The 21,600-nt window shown below is 40.8% G+C and overlaps 1 protein-coding gene across 7 annotated transcripts in view; it reads right to left on the reverse strand.

Annotated features, from left to right (window-relative positions):
* Positions 1-230: 230 nt before the first annotated feature.
* ANKRD6 (ankyrin repeat domain 6) overlaps positions 231-21,600 on the reverse strand; it is a 106,853-nt gene continuing 85,483 nt past the window's right edge. For 4 of the 7 annotated variants that reach the window (XM_072141958.1, XM_072141955.1, XM_072141956.1 and 1 more), the window contains 5 exons: positions 18,561-18,746; positions 18,297-18,449; positions 18,103-18,216; positions 5,813-6,128; positions 231-2,668 (listed from right to left, as the gene is read on the reverse strand). In XM_072141958.1, the coding sequence (XP_071998059.1) occupies positions 2,136-2,668; positions 5,813-6,128; positions 18,103-18,216; positions 18,297-18,449; positions 18,561-18,746 (1,302 nt within the window). In that variant the 3' untranslated portion in view covers positions 231-2,135. Of the gene's footprint in view, positions 2,669-3,940; positions 4,029-5,812; positions 6,129-18,102; positions 18,217-18,296; positions 18,450-18,560; positions 18,747-21,600 lie in introns of all 7 variants that reach the window. The other 3 variants (XM_072141959.1, XR_011854209.1, XM_072141960.1) reach the window with 3 other exon arrangements.

Consider the following 21,600-nt stretch of genomic DNA (forward strand, 5'->3'; position numbering starts at 1 on the left):
CCTCTCTCTTTTTCTATGTGTCAGATACTACGGTAGTAGAATGTTCCAAAACTAAATAAAAGTGTAGCTGAAGCCTGTACCCTGATAATCTAAGCACATTGTCAGCACACAGTATCTCATAGCACTAGAGGAATCATCAAGCGCATAGAGAGTCCCTGCCCACAATCTGGAATTTTACACTGACCATCACTGAGTTAAAGGATCTAAAACAGCAATAAAACTGAGTAAAATTGTAAAGCAAGGGATCAAAAATTATATTTATTGTGTAAACATGACTAGGGGATAAAAACTTAAGGAATTATTATTATTATGGACAAAGCTTATTTAACTAGAGCAGTGTTTACTTATTTTGGCAGAATTCAGGGAAGTTCCTGTAATTCAGAGACTATGAGGTCATCTCCTCTTTTTCCGGCCGCTACAGACTAGATGTTGCAGGTTCACAAGAACTCCCTTTTAGTTGTAGGGTGTGTCTTCTGTTGTCGCTCCCTAACTAGTTTTCTAGTTTGAAAAACTTAATTACTTACCAGTAATTGTTTTCCCTTGAACCATGAGACCACTACTAAATTACCACCCCTTTCCTTTGGGGTGTTGTATTGTAAAATTTTGTCTCACCTTTAGCCTTATTCACTGGTTATAGCATATAAAAAAATGTATAATATATATATATAATTTTTTTATATGCTATAACCAGTGAATAAGGCTAAAGGTGAGACAAAATTTTATATATATATGGATTATTTTATCTTTATGCATTTATCCTAACATAAAATGTGGAAGGAGGAGTAAAAATGTATTTACTGGGTTTGCTGTCCCTGAGGTGAACTGTTCTCTGGAGGTGCTGTCATGGTTCAAGAAAACACAATTACCGCTAAGTAATTACTGTTGTTCAGCATGTAGTAAACTATTAAAGAAAATTGCTATTGTCAGGTCTGTAGGCCTAAGCAAGCTGTCAAATATGCTACAATATACAGGCAAGAATTCATATTTTGGCAAAGAATTTGGTGTCCAATTCAGTAAGATGAAATTTGCTAAAGTTTTATACAGTATGTTTTATCAGCTAATTATGATGTTGGTTAACTCTTAAGTGTACTCAATGTAAATTGCTGCTGTGCTAGAGTGGTTGTCTTACTGGTTCTTTGAAGGACATAATTTCTCATTCCAAGAATCAGTTCACATCTCCATTAGGTCTTCAGTTAGTTCCTTCAGTTATTTTAAGCCAAAACCATAAGTGTTCTAACAAAGGGAACAGGTAAAAGTCTTTCTAGCAACTATTCAGAAAGAATACAGATATAACATGTAATAGAAAGACTCCTACTTTTTACAGGCCATGTACTACCCATACTGTACCATTTTAATAAGGGTGGCACACGGCCATATTCACTTCAATGGGGAAAACAGTTATTCATCTGCATGGCTGTATTGCCCACCGCAGTATTTGCAAGGCAGGCAGCCGTGTCCTATCTTTGAACAAAGACTGGCTGCCCCCGCTCTATATGGCGAGGGGAGTAGTGAGGAGCACTCCCCCCCCCCCCCACTATGCCAGGGTAAGTATATGGCTATAAGAGAAGTCCAAATGGTGATGTGAGCTGGGCCTAAGATGTGGGCAAGGGCTGAACTATGCTATATAGAAACAAATGCTGGGTTTGCAAATTTAAAATTGGAGATAGGATGCAACTACAATGCAACTAAAAGCCACAGTTGTGTTAAAATTATGGTTGCGGTGAAAAGTGATTAATTATCACCAGGGAAAACCAAACCTTCTGCCTCAAAGAAGACATGTTGTATGTACACTTGCCGTCAGGAAAAGATGTAAAAGCAGATGGTAACTGCTACATACATACACTTGTTGACTATATTAGAACATGAATGTACAGCATAGAAAACCCTTTGAAACATGAAAGCTGTAATGGATGTAACAATATCTAATGGCAGAGGATATTTAACAGATATTTAGGTCATGCAATTCATTTATCAACTTTCAATATTGCTGCATGCCATGTGTTGCATTCAATATGGAGTTGGACAATCAGTGAGCATGTAAAATCATGCACAAAACCTCAAAATATCTTCGTAAAACACTGAGTTTGGTAATGAAGATGTCTATTAAATTGTTTCCTTGAACAGATGCTTTGTTGCTAACTTTCCTTCTGTAATTTAGTCCTTAACTTCATTAGCTCCTCTTCTAAGCTCCTTATGTGTTGTTGTAAGGCTAATTTATCTTCATTTGCCCTCTGGTTCGCTTGAGACTTGGCTTCTTCTATCTTCCTCTCATACCATCTTTCCATCTGAGTAGATACTGCCTCAAAGAAGTACTGAGTGATTTCTAGTGCTTGAGATGTATCTCTAACCTGTGGACCAGTCTGCTCATTAGATGTACTGCAACCTTGATTTTGATGTCCAGACATGAGCACTCTCTGTCTAAGCTGACCAGTTTTTGTGCATTTTCTTGTCTGTGTCCCTCTGTCCATGAGGTTTACAGTCTGTTTGTCTGCTTTCTTGGCATCAGATAAATTCTTGGTGGAGGGATGGATTTTAGCATTTCTTATTCTAGGGTTAGGAAGGCTGGCGGTGGGCAGGCCGGGCAGCTGCTTGAATGAAGATGCACAGCTTGTTTTTTCTTTAGGTCTTACAGCAGGCGACACAACGGGGATCGATGGCTCCTCTATGGCTATTGAGGAAAAATAAAACAATTAACATGGAAATAATCTAAGATTAGTCATTTGGACTTTTTCATTTTTGATAGTTGATGGTGTTTTTACAAGTTTAACAAGGAAGGTCTATGAGATGTTCATATCCACATATATGTGACAACAGCATTGTGTAGGGTACATTATAAACATTCCAGACAGGTTTTCCTATTCCTATACTTATTATATTGAGGTCTTGGCACACCAAGTGTGTGGCTGTGCCTGCTGGCACACTAGTTTTCGTCTTCTTATGCCTTTGTTGTATTTCTGCGTCAACCACTATCTAACATTGTGGTGTTTTGTTGCATGGGCAATTAAGAAAGAAGAAAACTGGTGTGCTACCAGATAACAGGTATATAGATAAATACTGGAATTTCTCTAGAATAAAAAGATTATTAGGAAAACCTACACAGAATATTAAAGGAAACCTGTCATCAGAAATTGACCTAATTAACCATAGCAAGTATGTTTTGAAGCAGATTAACACCTTACTGATCATGTTTCTTTCATGGCTCAGTGTGGTGGCATCATTCAGAAAATCAACTTGTATAAAGTCGTGGAGGTGTTCCCCTTACTTCAGAATGAAAGAGATCTGGTTAGTGATGTATCTGGATGTAGAACCATCAATTACAATGAAGAGGACATTCTGAAGTAAGGAAAGCTTGACTTCAGTGTTAAACTCTCCGCCTCCATGACTTTATATATGCCACCACACATGCTCTAGAACAGTGGTTCTCAACCTGTGGGTCACGACCCCGACGGGGGTTGAACAGCCAAAACACAGGGGTCGTCTAAAGCCATCGGAGCCACACTTTTATTGCATTTTTTGGCACAAATACAATATTATTGTAAATGGTTTGGGGTCACCACAACATGAGGAACTGTATTGCGGCATCACAGCATTAGAAAGGTTGAGAACCACTGATCTAGAAGGTGTTCAGCTGCTTGATGACATATTGGTAGCGGTTTATTAATTTTTGCTGACAGGTTCCCCTTAAGCATTTTAGTTTTTACTTTTGGGAATTGATGGAACCCTTTAGCCTGCAAAATAACCAATATGGTGAAAATGTGGTTAGATTATGAGAAAAACAACATCCTCAGCTGAAATATGTGCCCTGTACAACATTGATTTCCGAAACATAAGGTATTTGCATGCTATTACTTCACATCACAAATACTAAAACCAGAGAGTTATCACTTGTTCTTAAATGATGGGCAGATCCATGCAAATTATCACACTTGTAAGACCTCACCAACACATGATAAAGGAACCATGGCTCTTTGGAGAAGTACTTGGGATGCAGCCAGACATCACAGAAGAAGACACCTGCAAAAACGAACCTCAAGCACCAGGGCAAGAAAAAGAGAGAACACTAGTATATTCCATGAGCCCAGAAGTTGCAGAGCAGCTAAGTAACAACCTTTCATACTTTTGCTTTAAGATACATAAGTTAATAGCATTTATAAACCTCTAAACATCTAAACTGGTGTGTCATGTGGTAAAGACCCCAATCACACTTATGTCCTAATGAACACCCCAGTTTCAGACCTCCACTACCACTGGTGTTGGCAGGACAACGGTATCCACCACATTCATAGTTTCCAGGATGGTCACGTGATTTACGTAAGTGACCACCATCCCAGCTGTATCTTCTTCTGCACCACTGCAAATAGTGTTTTGGTGATCAAATTAGATCAAGTTACCCCAGTATATTGGAAGCTGTAGACAAGCAGTACCCCAACATCCCTACCCTATTGGCAGCTGGAATGTGGAAATTGAGTTGTGCAGTCTTTTTGCCACTACACAAGTGGCCGGCCTTAAAATTGGAACAGAAAAAAATGTAATTGAGTTTTAGCTCTAGTCCATTTTTAGTTCTACAAATATAATATATTGTTATATAATTATATTTTACCTTCCAGGTAAACGGTCTACCATAGCACCTACATGCATGTGCAGTAATGTTAATTACTTTAGCACTAACTAACTTTCAGGGACAACACTACAATTTTCTTGAAGTCTTGTAGACTATGTACAGTGAGCACCTTCACTTTCTGCTGCATTTCTGCAGTGCACCTCAGGGAGTAAAAAAATCTCCAACCTGGCCAGCAAGTCTGAAAGAGATATGCTTATTTTATAGAATTGTGAACTCTACAATGTTTAGCTGCTATTAACATAGTTTATATTGTCTTGTTGCTCAACATTTTTAATTAATATTTTATTGTGTGTTGCGGAGTAGTGAAAGAGAATGTTCTTTCTTCATGTTGAAAAATTATTGAGACATTGTATATAAAATAATTGATTACAGGGGCATTAAATATATATAAAAAAAGAATAATTAAGGAGAGTATTATATAAAACATAATTCATAATTAGAGGGGGCATAACATATAATTTGGGGCTAAAGTATTATTTATTCAGCTATTAATTTATTTATTCAGGGACGATAGTATATACAGTGATATATTGAGGGGTTGCAGTGTAATGTTAGATATATGTAAGGAGTTCATTGTAGGACATTGCTATCCTGGTGAAATTATTCATCAGGAATTAACAGAATATCAGAGAAAAAAAAGAACTGGATTGCACATCCACACATCATACAATGATCTATTGCCGCGAGGCTACAATTACATAACAAACTCTAGGTTCTTAGTTACATTTTGATCAAATTGTATAAGCCCACCAACCACTTCACAGTGACTATTGGGTGCGGCTTCACAGCACCAGAAGGGACCAAGACCCAGTTGCCCACAGTACCCACTCTAGCAGGCATAACCCCCATGGCTCAGGGTCCCCACCAGCACTGTTCCTATGAATGTCAGCATTTTTTATTTGATAACGTTGTTGTCCCTATTCAAAGCATACAACATGTATGCCCTGACATAACATCAACACTGTGGCCACTGATGATAAACCACATGACAGAGAACACTAAGCCACGGGCTGGTTTTAGCCCTCGGGTCTTGTGTTGACGTGGAATTTATTACTTTACTGATACTGTATAATATATATATATATTACATTAAACATTTTTCACCATGTTAATGGTTCCATCTAATTTCTACAGATAATCCACTTTTTATGTGCTTGCATCATCAGATTATTATTATGCTAGTTGACTTACATGCACACACCATGAATTCTTGAGTGGAAGCAATCTGGTGTCTTCTGTTGTTCTCCTGCTCTCTGGTAGGTTCATCGGATAAACTGCTCAGTGTGGTGGCATAGGATTGCTGGATGGAGGACTGTGGCAGGATGGATGTGTCTACACTGTTACAATCCTTGCTGCTGTTTGGGCTTTCTGAAATAGCTTGATCTATGGACCCGCATGTTGATGGGGATGGCTTTGTCTTGGATGGCCTGGAATCTCCAGAAAGTTTCAACTCCAAGTTTTGTATTTTTAGTAAACACCATGTTTTCAGTTCATTCACAACCGATACCTGAAGAGAGAAGTGATTTACCAATGAACATTTAGACACATTTTAGAAGCAACACAGTCACTTCATTTCAAACTATATACATTCTATTTTTTTGCACATCCCCATTGTAGAAAGGACATTTATAAAAGTCATGACGGTGACCAACTTTGAACGCATATATCTCCTGAACCATGATACCTAAAAACACAGAAGAATTTCCCCTTTAACCCCTTAACGCTGAAGCCACTTTTCACCTTCCTGACACGGCCCATTTTTTCAAATCTGCCCTGTGTCACTATAAATGGTTATAACTTCGGAACGCTTTAACATATCCAAGTGATTTTAAAATTGTTTTCTCGTGACGCTTTGTACTTCATGTTAGTTGAAAAATTTTGGTGGTATGTTTTGCATTTATTTATGAGAAAATCAGATGTTTGGTGAAAATTTTGAAAAATTCTTGATTTTCGAACTTCAAAATGTTCTACTTTTTCCATACATAGTCATAACCGCAAAAAAACGTAATAACTAACATTCACTAAATGTCTAATTTATGTGGACATGGTTTTTTATGCATCCTCTTATTTTTGTAGGATGTTATGGGCCTTTGAACGTTAGGTGCGATTTTTCACATTTTCATAAAAAACGCAAAATCCTGCTATTGAGGGACCTGCTCAGGTTTTAAATCACTTTGAGAGGCCTAAATAAAAGTAAAACCCCATTATAGAAACTACACCCCTCAACGTACGTAAAACAACTTTTATGAAGTTTATTAACCCTTTAATTATTTTACAGGGGTTAAAACAAAATCGGATACAATTTTGAAAGTAAACTTTTTTGGCTAAATGAATGTGTTTTTCAAAAAATGTACAAATTCTCAGTGGATAAAATACCAAAACGCTCCACAAAATTTGATACCCAATCCCTCCGGCGTATAACAATACCCCATATGTGGTGGTAACCTGCTGTATGGGCACACGCCAGGGCATCGAAGGGAAGCTGCGCCATTCAGAGCAGATTATGCATTGTCACTTTTTATTGGCTATACAATCTTTATTTTTTGGCAATTTGGACATAAAAGGGCTTATTTTTTGCGACATGAGATGCACTTTACAACTAATTAATTTTCGTGGGTCATTAGCTTATTGAAGAGATTTTATTAACTCTTGAATATATGGGTGAAAAGAAAATTGTCAATTTTGGTTTACTTTTTTTTCGTATTTTTTGGGGGTCGTACACCGTACACTAAAAATACTATATTATCTTTATTCTATAGGTCCCTACGATTACGGTGATACCTCATTTATACAGTTTTTCATTTATTTTTACAATTTTACTGGATAAAAACTAATATAGAGGAAATCTCATTTGTTTTTGCATCGCCATCTTTTCGGAGATATAACTTTAATATTTTTTGGTTGACAGAGCTAGTTTTGGGCTTATTTTTTACGAGTTGAGTTGTTCTTTTCAGTGGTACCATTTTGGCGCACATAACTTTTTTTGATCACTTTTTAGAACATTTTTGTGTAGAGATTTTATGAAAAATGTACATTTTTGGCGTTTTTTACGGGTTTTGTTTTTACGGCGTTCACCGAGCTGGTCCAATAATGTTTCTGAGTTATTGTACGGATTATTACGGACGCAGCGATACCAAATATGTGGGGTTTTTTGCCGATTTTGTGTTTTTTTCACTTTATTGCATGTGTATAGGGAATATTTGTGTTTAGGGGACTTTAACTTTATTTAATTAATTCTTTTTATTAAAAAATGATTTTATGTAGTGTTTAACATTTTTTTTATTAACTTTTACAGGTTAGCTTGAACAAGTGATCCACTGATCACTTGTTCAAGCTCTTCTTCACATTACACAGTGTAATACAGATGTATTACACTGTGTAATGTAACACACTGAGCATGCTGCGCATGCTCAGTGTGTTACAGCCGGGTCCTGCCAGAAGGCACGGACCCGGCTCACAGAAGAGGATCGCACAGCCCCGGGCACCGGCAGTCCCGGGGCTGCGATCGGAGCAGCGGACCCCCCCCGGTAAGCGCCGCGGGGGGGTCCGATTCTTCTCAAATGCCCCTAGCACGCCGCGGTCATCGCGACCGCGGCGTGTCAGGGGTTAACACTCGCGATCGGAGAAATCTCTGATCGCGGGTGTTAGAGGCGGGTGTCGGCTATAATATATAGCCGACACCCGCAGCTTCTGGCGCGGGCTCCGTTCTGGAGCCGGCGCCAGAAGCATGGCGTACTATTACCGCATTTTGCGGGAACGCACCTCCCGCCATGCAGTAATAGTACGTCAAATGTCGGGAAGGGGTTAAAGGGGTTTTCCCGCTAAAGAAAATCCTCAAATCCAAATCTCCTAGTGATGTTCACACAATAAAGATCATTTTAACCCCTTACTTAACATTTATACTCAGTTGTATTGCTGTTTTAGTTCCTATCACTCCCTAGGCTAGTCAGTGTAAGATTCCAGAGTATGGGAGGGGACTTTCTAAGCACACACTTTATGATCCATCTAGTCCTGTGAGCTAAAAATGTGGTTAGATAATCAGGGAACAGTTTTATATACACTTATACTATATACTTCATCTAGCTTCTGACATTGTACTAGTATCTGACACATAAAAATAGAAAGATGAGGCAGATCAGAGATGCACAAGATACCTATTACACAGAGCCATGACAGACAGAGGCTGACAGACTTTTACACTGTTCTCACTGATATATGCCTGCCTCACCCTTCCCCTGGATAACTCATCTGCTTGTAGTTTGCAGCTTCTCTCTCCTCATGATGTGTTTGCTAGCAGGAAGTGAGTCATTGAGTGTCTGTGAGCTCTGTGCAGGGGGCGTGGCTACAGGCACAGAGCAGAGAGAGACAAAAATCTCAGCAGCAGCCTGACCCTAAAGTCAGAAGTTACAAGGTCATGTCTAGGGCCAACTGAAATTGTGTACACCAGGACTGATAGACAGAAGTTGGAATTATATCTGTGAAATTCTGCATTTTTTTTAATAACAGTAAATAAGAGAATGTGTTATTTTGTTACCCAGAGTACATATAAGAAACTTGTCTTTGTGGGAATACCCCATTAATATGATGTATGGATTGTGTATGGATGCTTAAAAGAACCAGAGATATCCAACCTTAAAGTTGTACTCAAAAATGAATATTTAGGTACAGTTTTCTATTCTCCGTTTCTGTTAAAATTCATTCATAATAAATAAATCATAGATTCATATTAAAGAATTGTGTTTCTAGGTGCCAGGTTTCAGGAGATGTAGGCGCTTGAATTGTTCCCCACTCGAGCCTGTCAACTGAAGGCAGAATGTAGAAGAAGCTGCTGGAGACTTTCACTTTGCAGAAGTACATGCATCCTCTGCATCTGTAGCTCAACCTTGAAAAGGGTGATGTAATAATGCTGTACATATTTATAACACATTTTGGTAAAAGCTATTACCGTATATTCCGGCGTATAAGACGACCTGGTGTATAAGACGACCCCCCTACTTTCCTGTTTAAAATATAGAGTTTAAGATATATTCGCCGTATAAGACTACCCCTCTTCCAACGCATACAAAACACCGGTAAAAATTTAAAAAAAAAACAGATTTGAATTTAATATGGTCCTTTTTTTAATGTAAATTCTTATGACATGCAGGTATATAGCAGGAAAACTGTCGCTCATAAACATAAGGCATACAACAACAACATTACCATTACAGCACAGCCCCCAGTAGTATACAGCACAGCCCCCAGTAGTATACAGCACAGCCCCCAGTAGTATACAGCACAGCCCCCAGTAGTATACAGCACAGCCCCCAGTAGTATACAGCACTGCCCCCAGTAGTATACAGCACTGCCCCCAGTAGTATACAGCACAGCCCCCAGTAGTATACAGCACAGCCCAGCATTAAAAAAAAAATAAACTTATATACTCACCCTCCAGTGGCCCCGATGTGCTGCGCTGCTCCCCGGATGTCCGCGCGGCTCGTCTTCAGTGTTCCGCGCCGTCTTCTTTCTTCTGCCGGGCGCCGCCATTGATCTTCCCCGGCAGGCGCCTAGTATGACACGCCGCTGCTGACGTCATACTAGGCGCCGCCCCGGGGAAAAGCATGGCAGCGCCCAGCAGAAGAAAGAAGACGGCGCGGAAGACTGAAGACATCGGGGCCAACGGAGGGTGAGTATGCGCCCCGATGTCTTTTTGAGGCTGCCGGCAGCTTTTTGAGGCTGCCGGCAGCCATCGCTGTGCAAACACCCGCGATCGGTGCTAGCACCGATCGCGGGTGTTACCGGTAAGCCTTTGCTGCAATATGCAGCAAAGACTTACCGGCTATGGAGAGGGCTCAGCCCGTGAGCCCTCTCCATGCACCGGGACCCGACCGCCGCCGTGTAAGACGATTACCGGCGTATAAGACGACCCCAGAGAAGACAGAAGATTTTTCTGTCTTCAAAAGTCGTCTTATACGCCGGTATATACGGTACTTATTAAAACTGTTTTACATTAGTCAATCATAGGAAAATTTTATTAAGAAAAAAACTGTAATTAATAAAACTATCCTATCAAGTCAGTCTCACATGTCATGAAAAAAAACAAAGTGAAAATTGTGAATATGTAATGCTTTTCCAGAGATATCATCCTTTAAAAGAAGTGCATAGAAGAATGTCAAAATTTGACCTGGAAATTCAGGCACCAATGATCATCGTTCATAAAGGAGTTAAAATAAATTGCTCACGTGCCTTTGCTGCCTTCAAAATATTCCCTTAATGCTCACCAATTGATTCATCATCCCTGATACTTCCTTTAGTGCTGTGTGTAAAATCTCTGTGGATCTTTGTTACATGTCTGCGCACTGATAAATAGGAAGAACCTGCAGCGGGAGATGATGACTCCTCCTGTTCCTCTCTCCCTGTGTATGTCAGTGAGATGGACTGTGAGAGAAGACGCAGTGGAGGCTGCCATTAGGAGGGAATGGAGGAGTGAGAACAGGAAGTTGTGTATATATGCAGAGGGCAGCATGGTGAGAACAGGGATAGGCTGAAGCTCTCACAGGAGGCACAGGTACACATACAAGCAGAGATATGGCTAATAGAACAGTTTTATTGAAAAGTGGCCAAACCTCTTAAATCACTTGATAGATGGCCTAAGGATGTGGAGCATTTATGCATAGCTCCCAACCTTCCCGATTTTGCCGGGAAAGTCCAGTTTTTCTTACCTCTGCCCCGCGCCACGGGCAGCTATGAGATTGTCACGGATTTTCCCCCCAGGTCCCGCTGTGTCCCTGCACTGTGTCCGCATAGTAAATACTTTGAAAGCCTGAACTGATAGTACAGAATGGCTTCTGTACACATTGGGCAGGGAATCCTTATCAGAGAAGTGTCGGGCTTAGCGGAGAGCAGGGACCACGTCATCAGGTTCAGATCCACATCTGTCCATATATGGTCACTGCATCTCCTAGCGTTCCCCAGAGCAGACATCAGGCAGGGAATCCTTTTCAGAGAAGTGTCGGCTTAGCGGAGAGCAGGGACCACGTCATCAGGTTCAGATCTCTATCCATATATGGTCACTGCATCTCCTAGCGTTCCCCAGAGCAGACATCAGGCAGGGAATCCTTTTCAGAGAAGTGTCGGCTTAGCGGAGAGCAGGGACCACGTCATCAGGTTCAGATCTCTATCCATATATGGTCACTGCATCTCCTAGGGTTCCCCAGAGCAGACATCAGGCAGGGAATCCTTTTCAGAGAAGTGTCGGCTTAGCGGAGAGCAGGGACCACGTCATCAGGTTCAGATCTCTATCCATATATGGTCACTGCATCTCCTAGGGTTCCCCAGAGCAGACATCGGGCAGGGAATACTTTTCAGAGAAGTGTCGGCTTAGCGGAGAGCAGGGACCACGTCATCAGGTTCAGATCTCTATCCATATATGGTCACTGCATCTCCTAGGGTTCCCCAGAGCAGACATCGGGCAGGGAATACTTTTCAGAGAAGTGTCGGCTTAGCGGAGAGCAGGGACCACGTCAACAGGGCATATATGGTCTCCAGGGCTTCCCCAGACACAAGCTCTTTATTTAATTAAATTAAATAAAGTTTTGCCCAGGCTGAGATTAGAACCTGGGACCCTCTGCACTGTAGACAGGAGCCTTAAAGGGGTTGTGTCACCATAGCAAATGGCTGTAATTGGGTCCAATGCATTGTGACAAGTACTTTCAACATTTACACTTATTAAAAAATCTGCAGGCTTACCGAGATAACTCCTTTTGTCCTGGTTGCTGGCGCCCCCTAGTGGTAGCTGTGTCCCGTCCTGAGCTACAGCTGATCTGGCTGAGTCTGCGCACAAGGAGTCAGCCAGCAGCTCTGCACTACATAACACTCCACAGGCTCACAGCTCCTCTCCACACTGAGAGATCAGCTGACACACTGCAGCCAATAGGAAGTGAGACAGGGGGCAGAGAGCTCAGCCGTCTACACCAGTGAATGAGGTGATTTCCACTGCTACACAGTTGCTTCCAGCAGCAGCATACATGACTATCTGCTGCACAGAGGAGTCCTCCCCTAGCATGGATCATAGCAATGCAGCAGCCCTCTCCTCCCTCCACCATTAGTCAGGACACACAGGAGGCTGCAGAGATAACACAAGTAACAAGCTGAGCTCTGACCTCTCCTGATGCAGTCCTCCTCCTGTACTCTCCACCATGCACTGTCCCTCCATGCTACCCTGCTGTCCTGCAGTCCTCCTCCTGTACTCTCCACCATTCACTGTCCCTCCATGCTACCCTGCTCTCCTGCAAAGGGGCCCCTGTCCCTGACTAGCAGGGAAGTAGCTAAAGATCAGTAACATGTGAGAAGCTGTCACCTATTTATCTATGCATCCATGCATGTCAGCCTGACCGACCATGATGCTGTGAGAATGCATAGTACATGTGTACTATGTGCAGTGTCCTGTGTAGTGTGCAGGGGGCGCCAGATTCAGGATTTCTGGCACACGTTCTTCATGAATCTGGTGCCCCTGCACTGCTTTGACAGACTGCACCAACTTTTGTTGGTGCACTTTTAACATGGGGCGTATGACACATTTCAATTGGACTTCTATTGGATCAGTAAATGCAGAGACTATTTGAGCACAGCAGGTGGAAGGAGACTCTGAAGGCTGAGCGCTCTGTAGCGCTGAGTTGTGCAATAACTGCCGCTGTCAGTGCTGTGCATGTGCCTGGCTAGGCCCCTCCCACATCTGCTTCTGTGTGGAGCAGAATAGAGACTGTACAAGCATCATAATAACAAATAGAAAGTTACCTTTAATTCCAGGTAACCATTACAAATAGATTTTTGAAATATTTTAACCTTTTTGACAGCTTTTTGCAGTCAATTGTTTTGTGGCATAACCCCTTTAACTAACTGAGTTATAAGCCCAGTCAGGCCCGGCGCCAGCACCCGGCTAACCCGGGCAAGTGCCGGGGCCCCGGGGTACTGGAGGGGCCCACGGATCTCCCCGGGTCAGCAGGACATCTGCCCCGCTGCCTGGGAGATTCCTTTCCTCTCTCATTGCGATCTGTGTCCTCTGGACACAGATCGCGATGAGAGCATTTGCACTCACTGCTTTCCCCAGCATTTGCACTCACTGCTTTCCCCAGCATTTGCACTCACTGCTGAAGGCTGAAGGACGTTTAATGATGTCATGGTCACATGACATGCCGGGGAAAGCAGTAACAACACTGCTTTGTTGAGAGAGCTGCATCAGGTGAGGGGGAGACATGACAGGGGCCAAGGAGGGGGTCAGTGTGTATACAGGAGGAGGGGGGTCAGTGTGTATACAGGAGGGGGGCAGTGTGTATACAGGAAGGGGGGCAGTGTGTATACAGGAGGGGGCAGTGTGTATATAGGAGGGGGGCAGTGTGTATACAGGAGGGGGGGCAGTGTGTATACAGGAGGGGTTCAGTGTGTATACAGGGGGCAGTGTGTATACAGGGGGCAGTGTGTATACAGGAGGGGGAGCAATGTGTATACAGGAGGGGGGGCAGTGTGTATACAGGAGGAGGTGGGCAGTGTGTATACAGGAGGAGGTGGGCAGTGTGTATACAGGAGGAGGTGGGCAGTGTGTATACAGGAGGAGGTGGGCAGTGTGTATACAGGAGGAGGGGGGCAGTGTGTATACAGGAGGAGGGGGGCAGTGTGTATACAGGGGGCATTGTGTATACAGGAGGGGGGGAGTGTGTATACAAGAGGGGGGCAGTGTGTATACAGGAAGGGGGGCAGTGTGTATACAGGAGGGAGGCAGTGTGTATACAGGAGGAGGGCAGTGTGTATATAGGAGGGGGGCAGTGTGTATACAGGAGGGGGCAGTGTGTATATAGGAGGGGGGCAGTGTGTATACAGGAAGGGGGGCAGTGTGTATACAGGAAGGGGGGCAGTGTGTATACAGGAAGGGGGGCAGTGTGTATACATGGGGAGGGGAGGAATGTGTACACGGGGATGGGGGGGGGGCAGTGTGACTACTGGAGGGCGGCCCATAAAGGGGCCCACTAGGGCTCTGTCGCCCAGGGGCCCACTAAAACCTGGAGCCGGCCCTGAGCCCAGTGATACTTATCAGAGGATTTCTGGTAACTAAGAAGTGTTATCTGCCACTGTTACATTGTGACACAGACTTACTGCACTGATATATAGAGAGGGATCTTCTCAGAGATTATTATTGTAATTATTGAGACTATTATTATTATTATAAATTTTATTATTTTTATTATTATGGAGATGATTATTAATAATAGTAAAAATAATAATAATCATCTCAATAATAATAATAATCTCCATAATAATAATAATAGTCTCAATAATTACAATAATCTCTGAGAAGATCCCTCTCTATATACCAAGGCATTAAATCTGTGTCACAGGGTAACAGTAGTCATAGTTCTTAGTTACCAAAATTCTAAACCTTGATAATCACAGAGGTCATAGCTCAGTTGGTTGAGGCACTGTGACATTATTGTTCATGGACACAGGTTCTAGGTTCAAATCCCATAGAGGATAATTTTTTTTTTTCTTGAGATGATTTTTATTATTATAATATGGCTAGAATTTGGGGCGTGGCCAGGGAGTGATTGGGGGTGTGGCTTAGGGTAATCGCTGCCTTTCCCTTTCACAAATGTTGGGAGGTATGTTTATGTGTGCACTAAAACATCAATTCTATAAGCTATGTATAAGAAAGTAACACTATCACAAGATGTTATGTATGTTATGTTTTTACAGTTTATATTATCACTGGTTAGTCAGGGTTTTTGACTGGAAAAATTAAGGTATACTAGCACACTGGCAAGAGTGTTTTCAACAGATGCATCTTTTGGGAAGATGGCTGTTGCTTATAAGTAACCTTTGTTATCTGTTATCTGATCAATTATTTGTTATCTGATAATGCTGAATATATTGATGGGGTTTGTAGCATGGCTATCCTTCTTAAAAATGAACCAAGACAGCCAGATATCAGCATCCAAATTCTCTTCCACCAATTATTTCTCTATTTATATTGTATATAGTATTCATTCATGTTGTATCTTGCATGCTAAATACACATACACATCTCTTGTGTTTGCAGTGCAATTATAACACAATGTAAATGTGAACTATTGTGGTAATAAAACTTAGCATAAACAACTGGTTATGTTCCCACAGTTAATATAAAAGGGCAATTACATAATTACAAAACTAATGTACACTACCGCTCAAAACTTTGGGGTCACCCAGATAGTTTTGTGTTTCCATGAAAACCCATACTTTTATTTTTTAAATGAGTTTCAAAACAAATAGATAAATGTAGTCCAGACATTGATCTCTTTTCTTCCATTGGAAATAATAATTTTTCCCTTTAAACTTTGCTTTAATCAAAGAACCCTCCATTTGCTGAAATTCCAGCATTGCAAACCTCGGCATTTTAGCTGGTAATTTGCTGAGGTAATCTGGAGAAATGTCACTCCTCCTGCAAGTTGGATTGGTTTGCTGGGCACTTTTTGTGTACCATAAGGTCAAGCTGCTCCCACAACAGCTCAATGGCTTTAAGCTCTGGTGACTGGGCTGGCCACTACATTACAGATAGAATACCAACTGCCTGCTTCTTCCCTAGTTCATGCATAATTTGGAGGTGCTTTGGGTCATGGTCCTGTTGAGCAGGATGAAATTGTCTCTATTTAATCGCTGTCCACAGGGTATGAAATGGCGCTGAAAATTGGAGTGATAGCCTTCCTTATTCAAAATCCTTTTGACCTTCACAAATTACCTTCCCTTGACCATACAGATCTCCCACTTTACCAGCACCAAAGCAACCCCAAGACCATCGCATTACCTCCACCATGCTTGACTTGGTGTCAGGCACTCTCTAAGATATGGCTTTTTCTTTGCCACTCTGCTTTGAAGGCCAGCATCCTGGAATCGACTCTTCACTGGCGTTTGGCAGGTACTATTTAATAAAGTTGCCAGTTGAGAACCTGTGAGGCATCTGTTTCTCAAACTAGAGTGTCTGATGTACTTGTCTTGTTGCTTAGTGGGGCCTCCCACTTCTCTTTCTACTCTGGTTAGAACCTGTTTGTGTTCTACTCTAAAGGGAGTAGTAAACCACATTGTAGGAAATCTTCAGTTTCTTTGCAATTTTTCGCATGGAATGGCCTTCATTTAAACATCTGATTAAAAACACCCATTAAAGAGATACACATAAAAACATTAACACAATAAAATGGACAGTGTGGGTATAACTGGAAAGGAGAATCACATGTCTACATGCACTTCATTAAGCACTGAATTTATAGCTAAATACTGAGCTAAAGCTAATGTTACCAAAGAGACTGGGCTAGTCACAAGTATTAAACCATAAATTGCACCTACACTATCTCCTGAAATATACAGGCAGGGGACATGCAATTAATATGGAAGATATGGTTTAATACTTGTGACTAGCACAGTCCCTTTGGTAACATTAGCTGTAGCCCAGTATTTAGATAAAAAGCCAGTGCCTATTGAAGTGCGTGTTTAAAGTTTCCTCTCTAGTTATGCCCACATTGTCCATTTTTCCTGTGTTAATGTTTTTATGTGAATCTCTTGCAATGGTTTTTTTTAATCAAATGTTTTGTAATTAATTTCATGAAATTATTTCTATGATTTTTGTTATAAATTAGTGGATTTATACAATTTTGCTCTTATGGAAGTCTAAATAGGTATTATGCCGATTTAATTTGGGGTTCTCTAGATTTAGACTAGTAGGATTTGGTAATTAAATAATACAATTCCTGCAGTTGACTGTTTTATGGTTGTTTAAAACCAAAACAGTAAACCTATTCCAGATGGAACAGATTCCCAACTGTAGACAACACTGTTTCAACCTGGTTGGGTTTTTCAGTACAGTGTAACAAACTGGTTTACGACTATGATTCACTCTCGTCTTCTGTAATTCCGTACTTTACGGTCTTCCACTTACTAAACTCTCTCCTCTACAATCTAAAGGATTCTACAAAGGTAGGAGGCAGTTCACATCAAAACATCAGCCTGGAAAGCTATTCTGACATTATGGAAAGAAATTCAAGCAGAAACTCTCAAAGAAGGGTTCCTATGTTACCATGTAACTTCCCTGTTAGGATGTTTTGGATTGAAATAACTTTTGATTTTAGTGAATGTGACTTCCTAATGCTGCAAATTCAAAAAATTACCATTTTTAGTTGTTGTATTTGGAAACTCTACTGTGCATAATAATTTGGAACTGTGCATTTTAATTTTTTGTTTTAATTTTGAAGACTATACTGTTATCATTGGAAGGTTTGCTCAATAAAATTTGAGTTATACTCTAACGGGTGAAGACTTATTATTGACATGGAACCGTTTAGCAAACCAGAGAAAAGTATAATTTGCATAACAATTTGGAACGTGGTGTATAAGCACATTTGAAGGAGTGTCACATATTTATTGATATGGTTTAGTTTATTTCTTTTTCACTATGAATAAGACAACATATATTTTGTTCCTACCTGACGCTTTTCAGCTTCTTTTTTTTGTACATCTGTTTGTTGCTGAAGGCGACAGACACATTCTGCTCTTTCTGCAGACATCCTTTCCATCATTAGCTTATCCATGACTCGTAGCTGCAAAATGTTTAGCACTGTGAATGAGTGGTCAGAATATTACATTTATCTTTGCACAAAGTACAGTACAGTAACCGTACCTGATGCTGAGTTTTAGTGTCCATCTGTCCAAGTTTTGCATTCATCTGATCTTGCACAGTAACAATTTCTGCCTTTATTTCTTCTTTAGTGGCTTCTAATTGATTCTCAAGTTTACTTAGGAGTGGCTCACAGCGACATCCGTTTATTGGGGCCTAAATACAGAATGACCATGAATTGTTACCAGCAACGGGGTGCATATTATCATCATCTAAAAATTTATACTATACATATACATTTTATAATACTATAAAAAAGAATTTTACCTGCATAACCTTGCCATCTTTGCCCCTGTATAAAGTATAAAGCTGGTAAGCCCTAGCTTCATGAGGAGGGGATGGTGGTGATGGAACTCTGTGTCTGCCTTTTCTTCTTTGGCTATGACTGGTTTGTAGGCCACCAGTAAAAGGATGTTGATCTGCAGGTGATGTTGGGTCTGATAGAGCTGAAATCTGAAAATATATTAATAATATAATGTTATATGTTTTCTTGTGACCAGAGGATACACCTGTAATGCGTAAATCACCATTATTTCTTCCATTACCCACAGCTCCCATTGTGGGTAATACAAATCTAACAGTTATATGGTGTTTCAAGAGCAGACAGGACGCTACAGTGCAAGCAAGTGATTATCGCTCATACTCTGGACTTATATATATATACACCCTATATGTAAACTTAGGGAAGGGGTGCAGGGATGTAAAAAGTGTTTTACCTGGGGTGCTGCTTTAACAGGGAAACATTAATACACACTGGGTCATTTGCTATAACACTATGGGACTTATTTTTTAAGGGTTGCACTGCTCACTTTTGTCAGACTGTTCGCCGCTTTCAGGATTTGCACAGCTTTGACATATATTTAACAGGGGTTTGTGTTGGGATTGTGTGACATGCGATCGGATTGTGACGCAGCTGCGCTGGCTTTCATGCAACAGAAATTGGGGGGCGTGCTGTTGGATGATACAACTCATACAGACTGAATGCAGGATTTAAGATTCAAATTGTGTGCACTTACATGCACCAGGAAGCGGGGATGCGACACATGCAGTATATAGGGCACACAATCTTAGGTAATCGCAGCTGATTGCATAATCGTCGGACAATGCACTTTCTGTGATTGGGCCCATCATGTTTAAGCCTTTTTCTTCTCTCAATAAGAGATAATGAAAGTCACATGACTGCAAGGGGCTAGGGGGGTTGCATTCATGAGGGCTGTACTTGATGTCTGTTTGCAAGGGTTCTGGCACCTGGCTTTGCAAGCCATAAACTATTATTATTTATTTATAGAGCACCATTTGCTCCCCCATTCCATGGGGGAGCAAATGCAAGTTACTAAAGTTAGCTGGAAAATGTGGAAGGTGGACTCTGACCTTGAGGACTTACAATCTATATGGGAGTTTAAATAGTGATACAAGGCAAGGCATAGCAGTGCAGCTATTGTGCGTTGTAGGAGATCCTAAATATATTTGTTTTCAGGTTGCGTTTGAAGGTGTAGGGGGGGGGGGGGGTGTAACCTGAAATGTATTGGAAGCTAGTCCCAGAGTAAGTGGGTGTAATATGGGGGTGTGAGGTTGTTGAAAGCTTAGTAACTCATGGTTAATATTTAAAACTGAATTTGTAGTGCAATGGTAACTAAAAGAGAGACTTGCATTGAGGAGTGTCAGAAGAGAAGGGTGGAGAGAGATGGTTTAGGCAAGTGACATAATTAAATATGTATTGGCTGGAGGGGGAATTAAAGAGTTAGCGGCAACACCACAGATAAGAATATTGCATTAGTCCAAGAAGGAGACTATGGACTTTGGTATGGACTTTAAATGCGAGAGATGTTCTTGAGGTAGAGGCAGCAGGGTGTATAAAGGGACTAGATGTGAGGCTTTAACCCCTAGGCGCACCAGGACGTTATTGTACGTCCCCGGGGCTATATACTTAGCGCACGGCGACGTTCTATAACGTCCTGCTTCTGGCGCCGGTACCAGAAGCAGCGGCTGTCAGCTGTCTAGTACAGCTGACAGCCTGTGCTAACACCTGCAATTGGAGCCGGCTCCGATCGCAGGTGTTAACCCCTTACCTGCCGCGGTTAAGCATTACCACGGCGTGTAAGGGTAGCTCCGAGGACAGGCATGTGCCCTGGAGCTGCCCGGTCCGGGTCTGACTGCAAACTGTCTGAGCATGCGCCTGCATGCTCAGACAGTTTACACTGCTCTACAATAAAATAGTATTGTAGAGCAGTGTATTGAACTTGAACCAGTGATCAGAGCATCACTGGTTCAAGTTCAAGTATGTATAAGTAAAAATAAGTCAAAAACACTGAACACTACACATTATAATAAATAAAAAATAAATACATTAAAATATAAGCCCCTAAAATGTCACTTTCCTATAAAAACACTTAATAAAGTATAAAAAACACAAAAACACAAAAAAACCCTGCATATTTGGTATTGCCGCGTCCGTAACAATCTGTATAATAAAACTGAATCATTACTGGACCCGCACGGTACACGCCGTAGGAAAAAAACGCAAAAACGTTCCGAAAAAAGATAATTTTTAATTAATACCCTATAAAAAAATGCTCAAAAAAGTGATTTAAAAAATGTTATGCACTCCAAAATAAGCCCACTAAAAAAAAACAACTCTTCTCGCAACAAAAAAGCCCCTAACTAGATTTGTCAGCCGAAAAATAAAAAAGTTATGCATATGAAAATATGGTGATGCTAAAATGAACAAGATTTTCTCCAAATTGGTTTTTATTCAGTACAATTGAATAAAATACACAAAACCCCCACATATTTGGTATCCCTGCGTCCGTAACAATCTGCATAATAAAACAGAATCATTATTAGATCTGCAAAGTGAACCCCGTAAAAAAAAAAAAAAAAAGCTCCAAAAAAAGGATAATTTTCAATTAATACCCTATAAAAAATGCTCTAAAAGTGATTTAAAAAATGTTATGCACTCTAAAATAAGACCACTAAAAAGAACAATGCTTCTTGCTAAAAATAAGCCCTTAAACAGATTTGTGAGGCGAAAAATAAAAAAGTTATGCATATAAAAAACGGTGATGCTAAAATTAATATTTTTGCCAAATTACTTTTTATTCAGTAAAAATGGGAAAAAATAAAAAATCTATATAAATGAGGTCTTTTTGTAATCGTGGCAACCCATAGAATAAAAATAATATACTATTTTTATGGTATGGTAAACGGCCAAAAAAAACCCCATAAAAATCTTCCTGAAAAGTGATAATTTTCATTTCCTCCACCAACAAAAAGTTAATAAAATCTCACCAATTAGCCTATAGATTCC

Source organism: Engystomops pustulosus, chromosome 3 (genome assembly GCF_040894005.1).
Source record: "Engystomops pustulosus chromosome 3, aEngPut4.maternal, whole genome shotgun sequence".
Classification (NCBI taxonomy): domain Eukaryota; kingdom Metazoa; phylum Chordata; class Amphibia; order Anura; family Leptodactylidae; genus Engystomops; species Engystomops pustulosus.